The 10,565-nt window shown below is 41.9% G+C and overlaps 3 protein-coding genes across 3 annotated transcripts; 2 read left to right on the top strand and 1 right to left on the bottom strand.

The window, feature by feature from the left end:
- Positions 1-883: 883 nt before the first annotated feature.
- Positions 884-3,431, top strand: LOC129600807 (beta-1,4-galactosyltransferase galt-1-like). Its single transcript, XM_055499403.1, has 2 exons — positions 884-1,917; positions 2,727-3,431. Exons 1-2 carry the CDS (start codon positions 1,515-1,517, stop codon positions 3,140-3,142), a joined length of 819 nt encoding a protein of 272 aa, XP_055355378.1. The 5' UTR covers positions 884-1,514; the 3' UTR covers positions 3,143-3,431.
- Positions 3,432-5,383: 1,952 nt separating this feature from the next.
- Positions 5,384-7,655, top strand: LOC129600809 (uncharacterized). Its single transcript, XM_055499404.1, has 6 exons — positions 5,384-5,392; positions 5,785-5,912; positions 6,198-6,275; positions 6,352-6,456; positions 6,539-6,694; positions 7,263-7,655. The coding sequence occupies exons 4-6, from the start codon at positions 6,418-6,420 to the stop codon at positions 7,443-7,445; spliced, it is 378 nt and encodes a 125-aa protein (XP_055355379.1). The 5' UTR covers positions 5,384-5,392; positions 5,785-5,912; positions 6,198-6,275; positions 6,352-6,417; the 3' UTR covers positions 7,446-7,655.
- A 1,518-nt stretch (positions 7,656-9,173) lies between these two features.
- Positions 9,174-10,098, bottom strand: LOC129600821 (galactoside alpha-(1,2)-fucosyltransferase 1-like). Its single transcript, XM_055499431.1, has 2 exons — positions 10,014-10,098; positions 9,174-9,829 (listed from the first exon to the last, which is right to left on the bottom strand). The coding sequence occupies exons 1-2, from the start codon at positions 10,096-10,098 to the stop codon at positions 9,174-9,176; spliced, it is 741 nt and encodes a 246-aa protein (XP_055355406.1).
- Positions 10,099-10,565: the final 467 nt, after the last annotated feature.

Raw genomic sequence — 10,565 nt, 5'->3', positions numbered from 1 at the left:
ATGGGTTAAACTAATGCAGAATCTGTAACAGCTCTACAGGTACTGTACTTCTAGAAATACTCGAAGTACATTGAAAACTGATATAATTATAAATATTTGTATTTCTTGCAAATATTGTACTGCCGTTAAGTTAACTTGCATAAATTTTGTATCCATCGCTCGACAATAATTGTATTCTCTGCGTATGCCGAAAGTATTTCATGCATTAAAGTGTCATGCAGATGTCCATTTAAAAATTTTGGCATACCGGTAATAGCGGTAAGTACTCGTAAATGCGTTGAGTAAGTATATTAATTCTCTCTTCACACAGTTACGATTTATCGGTAAGAGTTTTGCTACGTACTGACGGTACCGTCGTACCACCCGAACTCACTGTCGAAGTACGTGCGTATAAATTATAAGATGAAAATTGTGTAGTATACAATTGTACATATATTAATTGTTGATAAAAATTACGCCATATAGTTTATTAGTTTCATCATTAAATGATGATGGCTATCACAAATTAATTGACGCACAAATAGATAACTGATACGCGATACATGCGGTTGTTTAAAAGATACTTGTACGTGTACACTGTACAGCTTCGACAGATTTTGCAAACGTTTGATCGGTGGAAGCAGAAAAATAAATAAATGCCAAATAAATAAATCTTCCCGTGGAATGCGAGGCACGTAAATTTAGCTGCCAACAGCGACAGAGAACAATAGGCAAAGGAATTCGAAACATCGCCATCGATGGCCAGAACGCACCCCGGATCGAACGGAACTAACTTTTCCGACCTACGACGCACATTTGTGGTAACGTACAGTACAGCACTGCGGAACATAACAGTGCGGAAGCGGGGCGGGCCCAACCGCGTGAGTCAGATTACAACCTTTTTGCGTTCTCCCGAATCAGCGATACTGTTTTACAGTGATACTGTGATTCAGGGTTTCTGTTCTTTTGTATATGCAGCGCCTTCGAATATCGTTTTTCGTTCCGTTACCTTGAATGTTATTATCATTTTCACACAAAGTGACACAATATTGTGTGACGCGCTAAGATCTGCCAACCGTCCGGAAAATGTCGTATTCCGCTCTGCTCAAAATGGCCTTTCTTTTTAGCGGAATATGCATCCTATCCGTCTTTCTGTTTGTCCCCACTGCAAAAGTACCGGTGTCTGCATTCTATGATCATGTCGATCGGTCAAAACCACCGCCCGTCGATGAAGTCACGAATCCAGTTAATCCAGTTCGCTGGCAAGCGGCAATTCCCTTTCAGCTTTTCGTCCACTCCGCGGTCTATGCGCTTCCCTCGGAGAACCTCACCGGTTATGTTATCAAGATAATCTCCATCGTCAACCGCACCGACGCGGAGATGCACAAGGCGCTTCCGTGCAGTTGTGTGTGTGTCCCCATGGAACATTCCCGGCGGTGTTAGCCGATTATCCCGATCACCATAATCAGCGGTATATCGCTGCCACACTTACGTGCGATGTCCGTGAGTACGCCGACTACGCGCGACCCATCCGGATGACGCTGCAGTGCCAGATGCGGAATGTTTCCCGATCGGTGGACCTTGACGTGGCCACACCTCCCTTCTGGCCGGAACCGCCGCCGCTGAGTATGGCACTGTGTGGACCCATCGTTTTCGGGCAGGATATCCGTCCGGAACATATCGTGGAATGGGTGGAGTACTACCGGATCATGGGCGTTTCCAAATTCTTCATCCCGGTGTATTATACGAGTCCGTTTTCGGATGTTCCGGCAGAACTGCTGTGGGTGCTGTGGTATTATGAGGATCTGGAATTGGTGGAGGTGGTCAACTGGACGCTCCCGGTCGAGATTGAACGGAAGGTGCATTATAACGGCCAGCTGGCGGCTATTAACGGGTGCGTGATGAAGGCTTACGGATACTGGGACTACGTCGTTGTTGGTACGTAGAACTTCACCGAAGCGCTTATCTGGCTTTAGTAACTACTAACTACGCATTATCCTAAAAAAATACACATAATTCACTTGTCTAAGACAGTTTTCTTCGCATTACTGCAAGTAAAAACAATCCGTTCACAATATAACTATACTAGTAGTCTGGCTCATATATGATACAATCAAAATTTATCAATCGAAACCTTTCGCGCTTCCGAATTATGCATCTTTAATTTTTATGACATGCAGAATGTTCTTGTAATCGTTATCTTTCAAAGCGCAATAATTACTTCAAGCTGTCCAATTTTTATTACAGTAATTAAGTTTTAATCTGCTCATGTTGCTAATTTTCTAGCGTAATTATGCGTTATTATGGTCTACGAGTAGTTGTGGTGACTGGTGAGGGTACCGATAATAATAGTTACAAGCCACAACAGCAAGAATGTGCAGCCGAGGTGATATTACTTCATACTTCATAGCTACATAAAAGACATAAAAAAGTAATGAAACTCCCCTTTAAGAAGTTAGGTCGGATGCATGCATGATCGACGCCCAGCTTTGTTATGGCAAATTAATTAGGCTTGCAAATACAGCTGGTATTAGTAATGGAATAAATTTATCTAGAACAAATGAAATATACTGGAATTTATTTTAAAAATATAAAAAAAAATTCTGAAAAGCATAGTCACTCTCGCACTGAGCATTAGTTGCAAACTATCACAGATTACTCGTACTCGTAGCAGTTCGCTTTTACCGTAATTACATCCTCTAATATTATTGCCAAGGCTGACTAATTGCTTTTTTCGTCTACGGTAGTGGACTTTGACGAGTACATCATCTCTCAAGACGGAACCGGTTTGGATGCCATCGTCCAGAAGGGATCCCTTGACTGCGTCACAATCCGGCACTCCGCCGTTAAAAACTCCCTCAGCGTCCCCGCCACGTCTGACGACATCGGCCAGCATCTGGTTCGCCACTTGCAGCGGGATTCCTTCGTCTGGCCGGCCAACGATCGCACCAAGTATGTTTGTCGTCCGCAGAGCGTTCTGGAAGCGGGCATTCACTTCATCCACAAGATACGCCCCAACGCGCGTTTATTGCAAGGAGCCAACACCGAGGAGACGCTGGTGCTGCATTTTCGCGAGGCCTTGATTGGAGCCGGTGCCACATTGGTCGATGTGGACATGGACCGCTTCTTCGGACTACAACGACTCCCAGCGGCTCACGGATAGGGTCAACACGGTCTATCGCAGTATTTTCATCTCCCCTGGCGGACCGAAATGAGAGCTACGCCCTCCGGCTTCTTATTATTATTCTGCGCCATTTCAAATGCACTGTGATAGACCGCCCAAAAATTTACATTTGGTTGTCTTGTTCGACAAGCTGCTGTGTTTTAAGCAATGATTTTTTTATCCCTTTGCGCGGATTTTATTTGTCATCTTGACCTTTCTGGATTTAGTACAGCTAGACTTTTTGGTGTAGCTCTCAAAGGCATTGCCCTTTTCTCGTCCTGTTTTTACTGATGGGTCTGACTTATATTTAAAATAAAATTTAATTCATAAAGAACGGTTGCGTTAGCCGTGAACCTTCGATTTACTGAGAATTATACAGACATTCCCGAACGCATCGATTTTTTAGAGATATTTGTGGATGACACAGTCATCCAGGTCGAGAAAATTATCCGCGCGATGAAACGGCCTGACAATGAGATGTAATTAAGAAACAACAATGCGATATAGACTGAAAAAGGAAATTTGGAAGTATCAGTACAGCTAGAGTACCAGGGTGGATGAAAGATAACGATTCTGCAGAACCGCAGAACTGATAAATAATTGTGGCGAAATATATTTAAGGAAACACAGCCAATGTTGAAATGATGGAAACTGCGATGCACTTTTGCTAAAGCGCGCGTAATTACCGTAGACTCTGTACCAATATTGCGGTACTTACTATAATACGTATGCATAGTCGTTTTAGGAACGGTATTAATTAATACCTTCGATCAAAAGAAGTAAATTAGCGGTATGCCAAAATTCTGTATACTTTACATTGCGAATGCAGACTTTATGCAAGGAATACATCCAGTGTTCGCATTATTGCTATCAAAATGTACGTATTTTGAAGATGTAAGAAAGATCGGAGCTTCAACAATAGCAACAATGTACAAACGCTCGAACGGTAGATAGCAAATATTAAGAAAATAAGAAACAAATAAATCTTTCCGTGGACTTGAGTGCTGTACTAACAAATAAAGTTAAATAACGGCCATTTAATTAATAAAAGTCCGAAAAGTCTACTCTAGTAAACAGCATGGCTTTGAATACAATTATACAAAGTAAGTAAAAGTAAGTTGCTGCCGGATTAGTAAAATGTTAATTCTAGAGTTAGGAAAACTTCTTGTTGCTGTTTTGTTGCGCTTTGAAACCACAAAAACGTTAGCGCTAAACTAAAACTTATTTAGTGAATTTACTTTAATTTAATAAGTAAATTTGCTTGGAAAAATTAGTATGCATGTAAGAAATAAGTATATTGACCAGGACTTTCACTGCTCAACACTACGTGGAATGCAGTGCATGTTGGCTGGGCTGCCAACTTCCGAAGAGGACAATAGACGAAGCAACTCGAATCTCATCGCCGTTTGTTGGTAAAAAGTACAATCTGAATCGAACTGGGAACTTTCGTTTTCTTCGTCGCCTCTTACATAACGGCGCAAAAGCGTGGCGTGTCCAACCATGGACCACCCCACTGCGCCCGCGTTAGCGCCGGTTCAACATAATACGCAGAACCACCTCGCCTCACCGCTCCGCACTTCCACAATGATCGCCATATTATTACGATTTTCGCTTGTAACCCAGAAAAAAAATTTTTTAAAAAACATACAAATTGGTAACTGCATTTGCTTTATGTATTCTGCACGTGAAAAAATTATATTTTTTTAGTAATTTGCTGCAGAAAACTGAAAAAAGAAGAAATTAATTGAGATAAATTACCGAGCGATGCAAAGTACTGTACTCGTTGAGGAGAAAGCGACCAATCGCAAACCGGCAGTTGTACACAGTGGAATGTGCTGGTCCCGGTTGCGCCCGGATTCCACTTTTCCAGACTGCAGTGTTCAGTGTAACGGTGTTCAACTGTTCATGGTTAAATTTCGAAGGCGTAAGTCAACTGCAGTTGATCAGTGTGCGCGTTGCAAGTTTCCAGATCATTTGACACTTTCGATACTGCTGTTGTCAATTATATTTTGAACAGTTTCAAAAGCTAATTTAAGTCCTAACTTGTTATTGCGTTTTACAAGGAAAGTATATTTTCTGTGAGCTCCATATTCCCCATTTTCCATTAACATGTCGGCGAAAGCGTTGGTATTCTTAACCGTTGCCCTCTGTGGGGTAGTGGTCGTTACTGGAGTGCCAATGCGAAATTGGAACGCCGGCTCATCAGCTACCACCTTCATGACGTCTGAACCACCTGCCGCCACTACACCGGTCAGTACAGTCGGAAATAGCTACTTTTTGCTTTTATTGGTATACAACACACAACTGTATTTCTGTAAACTTTTTCGCTAATTTACAGTCACTTGCAGTTCGACTTGCGCGTTTCCCTATGAATAACTATTCAGACATCGTAATAATCAAAATACGATTGGTTCTGGGTGCCGTGATTAATACGGCAGAAAACGGTTGACGATTACGAGTAGTTGCGAGAACACGTATGCGCAGCTACCCCTTTTTTTATAAGGTCTAGTGTTATGCCCTTTAATTTCATTTGTGACGGTATGGAAAATACATGTTTTTTGACATGTTTTTTGTGGCATCGCATGCAGGTTGTACCGGTATACAAATAATGTGTACTATAATAATATTCGTATTAATTCCAGGACAAGCCGCAGCTGACGTCGAGCATCTTCTGGCCACACCGTCTGAGTACAGGGTCAGGTTTTGCCGACAAAGATTACCCCACCACACCAGGTGGCAGACCAATTGGGCCGGAGTCGGACAGTACAAAGTATGATTTTAATGTGGAAACCTATAAATACGTAACTATATAGTCAGTGTGCTTACTATTTCGTACTAGCGCAGACTTGCAGTTTTCCATAGTATAAAAAATAATGCCGTTCGTACACAGTGTTGTTATCATAATAAAGAAGATTATATATGTATAACGTTTGTCGAAATTCCTTTGAAGAATTTCTGTAAATACATTAAGGAGCAAAACGGCCACACAACACCAGCACTGTCACTTGAATCATCGCAACTTATTTTTCTTATGCGATTTTTTCATCCCAAACAGAGATGGATTGAAGCCGAAGTATCATACACCTCTCGAATTTCGGCCGCAACTGAATCTCCTACATCAGCCGCCAACTCGGTATGGTTGCTTCTGTTCCACACCGTTTTTTTTACTGCAGCACATCATTTCATAAATACTTTAATTTTTTTCGTAGTTTGCCGACCTTTCCGTCGATTCGGGTACGTCCACCGCCCCACCGCCACGACATACGAGCGAACAGATGGAAATCAGTGGCACCACGGAAAGCACGAATATTCAGGTACGATTTATTTCTAACGTACCATGTTTCATATTGGCACGTGGATCATTTCACATACATATTGGCACGCCTTTGTTCACAGATCGCGGAGAATTCAGGGCTTCCACTCAGCGTGCTCTTTCCCAACAGGAACGAAAACGGAAGGGCTGTCTCTCCGCCATCTTACCGTAATGTTGCGTCGCAACAGACGAGCGCGTCAACCAGTCCTGCTCCGACACTGATGAATAAAAAAATTCCGGTGAAGTCCTATTTTGTGGCATATTATTATCTATCACAGTTTCATTACAAATTTACTGAATTTCTTTACAATATAATTTTAAACGTATCACAGTTTTCATTACAGATCAAGATTTTCAAAATAAATGTTACGCTTTTTAATGCGTAGTGTCATTTATCATCATTTTTTACCATATTGCAAATTGCAATCAGTTGTAAGAGCGAGCGAGTTTGATTCTTCAGCAGAGCGAAATATAACTTATCTATCCAAACAGTGTAGAGAAAACGGCTCATTAAATTTTTATGCGGTTTTTTCCATCGTTTTAAAATGAGCCCGTTAACCGGTTCAGAATGACTGTTTCGGCCGTTAATCGCACTTCTCCTCTTTGCTTGGTCAGCTCGTTGACAGATAATAATTTAACAAATTTAGGTTATTCACAGTTTATATTTTAACAATTTATTCAATATTTTATTTCGCGATACATTATTTTGAATACATAATATAATTTTTAATACCGATTACACTCTTTTACGCGTATTACAATTTGTCACTTATCTTGCCGGTACTGACTTTTTAGCTTTTTTCACAGCCCACGGTAACGTCAACGAATCCAGTCAGCGGGATGAACTCCAGCGTCGACGTATTCACAACTCTTCGCTCGTTCTTCATGTCCCTTGCACCGCGTCTGCCGGCCACCGCTGATGCCGCCGGCACACCGGTCGGGATCATGCGTTTTCTGGGCGTCAGCTTCGAAGTTCTGGTCCCTGTTTAATCTTAGAAGAAACCAGTTATTGCTCTATGCCCTTATTCTGATATAATTCAAGGTTTTAACAGCGCTAATATAATCCGCGATGGCCTGTAAATACAACCTTTTTTTCTGTGTAAATCCACAACGTCAAGGTTAGCGCCAAGTATGATTATATGCAATTGGCTTTGCTACCAATCAATTTTCTCTTCAATAAAAGCTCGCTCAGTGTCAAAAATTGTCAGTAAAATTCCAGTAAAGGATTGTCAGTTTGTCAGTATACAATAATTATTATTGTCAGTAAAGAAGCTTCGGCCTGCACTCAACGGGCAAACAAACCACCCGCAAAGCGATGCACAATAGCGATGCACACTGGATTCCAGACAGTTACTGACCTGGTGAGTACACCAGCTTCACAACAATAAACGTAAATCGAGCAGTGCGTAAATTTTACACTTTCGGACTGCATGGACACACTGTATATGTTCAATATCATAAAGCACATGTTGAAACAAAAACTGTGGTACGATTATGACGACTTTTAAACGCATATAACTTCTTATTATGCAGTACATAATCGACAGAGTCTTTACTTTTTATTACATTAATTTTTAAGGAATAATCATGACGTACTAAATAACTGCTGGTTTGGTTCTGATTAATGACTTTTAAGTAAGTACAAAGATCTGTGTCTGTACTTGAAAATAAATCTGCAAATCCCACATAAAAGGTTGCTGCCTTAAGCTAGTACTTATATTTTTTCAAAATTACACACCGTGTTTCACTGTCCACAACCACACACACAAGACAAAGATACCCCTTGCTCTTCGGCAAGAAGCGATAGGACATCATAGGCCGACCAAAGGTCGTATACGCCGGCCACTGGTCAGCAGGCAGTGAGTGGCAGTGGTGGCCAATATGTCCCCCGCCCTTCGCGCAGCGCCGCAGTTTGGCGGTTGATTTATACTCGTACATCCCTTACAATACATTACCGCTGCTCAGTAAAGGGTAGCCCACGCCCCACAATCACATTTCTTTATCGGCAGAGGAAAAATCATGAGGATTTCTTACCAAATGCGAACGGAATCCCACATATGTACATTTGCAAAGTGCTGTGGATATTAATTGTTTGGTCAAGGAATGGTTCCTCTATTATTCTATCCCTAGACTATTGTACAGTGCACTCGTCCTGTGTCCTTATTACTGGTGTACGGGTATTTCAAAATTTTTGTGAGTATTATTGCTGTTGTCATAAATCCTATGCATACGCGGTTTCGCCGGCGAATATGGCCTCGCAGCTGGCCAGCGTACGATCACGGCAACTTGTTGTTGAAGGACAGTTGTCGATTGAACACGGTGGTGAATGCTTGCTTACTTGCGTAATTAAACGCATAATATTTGAAGTGTCTCGTTATTTCATGTTTGCGACGTAATTCATAACATTATATCATGTAGTTAAATATCACTATTCCACGCCGACCGGAAGTAGTCTCGCCAGACACACCTTTCGCAGAACCTTCGTCCTTTTTTCTGCTAATCCTGAATAGTATACCTGTAGTGCGCCTGTATTCTATCTAAGTCCAGCGGAATTATACGCGATTCCTCACCATGCACAGAGTAGCCGTGACCATGCATATACGGTAAATTGTGTTAGTGTCTTTGCTTATGCTAACTTGTTTGTCTACTCTAGTTGCTTATATGATTATTACTAACAAAACCGGCTACAGCTAGAAGTTTACCCCAAAACTTTATTATTTAGTTATCACCATGCCACGCCGGCAGGAAGTAATCCTCGGCGGAGACACCCTTCGCAAAATCGCTGCCATTTCTTGGCCAATCCTTAAAATAGTACACATCTGTGGCATCACTAAGGAACGCCGCCCACCATCCATAACTGCCCACACTCAGCACTACAACATCCATAAAGGTCATGAGAGCCATATCTACTTCGGCAGTATGGCCTTCGACAAAGACAAAGTTCTCTTTGCGAAACAATTTGTGACAGTACTCTTGATCATTACTGATAACAAAGAAAACGACATTCTTCTGTTTATCTTGAACACGCAACACCATGCGCAGCAGATAGTCGTCCGTGGCGGCAACGTGGCCGTGGTTCCTCTGTCCCGCGTCGGTGACAATGTCGCCGCGTCGCACATGCATCCCCACCCGCACCGATTCCATGGCGCTGGACAGGATGCCACGAATGTGCAGACTGGTTAAACCGTCCATGATGGTGTTGATGGCCTCCATCTGGATTTTTTGCTTGTACGTGTACATGGCCCGGACTTTGTTCGCCACCTCGCGGAAGTACTTCCACGATTGGCCGTAGCCAGATAAAGCTGCCGCGTGGTCCGGGATACGGGCATTGACATTGTAAAAATCAGGGCAAAATTTACCGGGACCATAGTCACCTGAAAAGCACCGGTGATGACTAATGCTCAAAATTTCGAAGCTTTTATCGATGATTTCTTGGTAAAAACAACCGCCATTTAGTGGATCGGGAATGAAAGCGTATAGTTTGCAAAATAGGTTACTATGATGCTACAATAATATTTGAAAAACCTCGTGAAGCGATCAGTTACAGTCCGCGTTTACCAAGAGTGTGCTTCTCCAGGGAATTATTAGGGAACAGAACGGACTTGTGAATGAAGCCAATGTCCATTCCTTCGAACCAATGCATCCCTCGTGAAAATAAAAGTTACTAAAAACATCCAGTTACCAAAAGAAGTACTTGTAAAGTTACGCTAAACTTACAAAAAGTTTTCATGACAGCCGATTATAACTTGGACCTTTCATATAACTTGGAATACTTCAAGTTGGTTAAAAGTTACTTACTCGTATTACAGCACTGACGCACAGTCACGCAAGGTTTGTAATTTATTTTCTGTAATCTTAAGCAGTAATAAGCAGCCACCAATTGACGTAAGTTGCATCACTGCATATTACTGTATTCGCTCGCACATCTTGAACCACAGAGTGCGTGTACGGGAAAAACGCGCATTCAATATACACACTCTAACCGGGCCAAACGCGCGATTCGCGATTTGATAAACTTTTGATGTCTAACAACATCTGGTCAGGAGAACTTCTTGAATATTAAAAAAAAAATCAGAGCTCTAACAATTTTTAATCATGTTATGCTCGAAA

Source organism: Paramacrobiotus metropolitanus, unplaced genomic scaffold (assembly GCF_019649055.1).
Source record: "Paramacrobiotus metropolitanus isolate TYO unplaced genomic scaffold, Prichtersi_v1.0 Parri_scaffold0000197, whole genome shotgun sequence".
Classification (NCBI taxonomy): domain Eukaryota; kingdom Metazoa; phylum Tardigrada; class Eutardigrada; order Parachela; family Macrobiotidae; genus Paramacrobiotus; species Paramacrobiotus metropolitanus.
The sequence above is the reverse complement of the archived record's forward strand: the minus strand, read 5'-3'. Positions and strand labels throughout refer to the sequence as shown.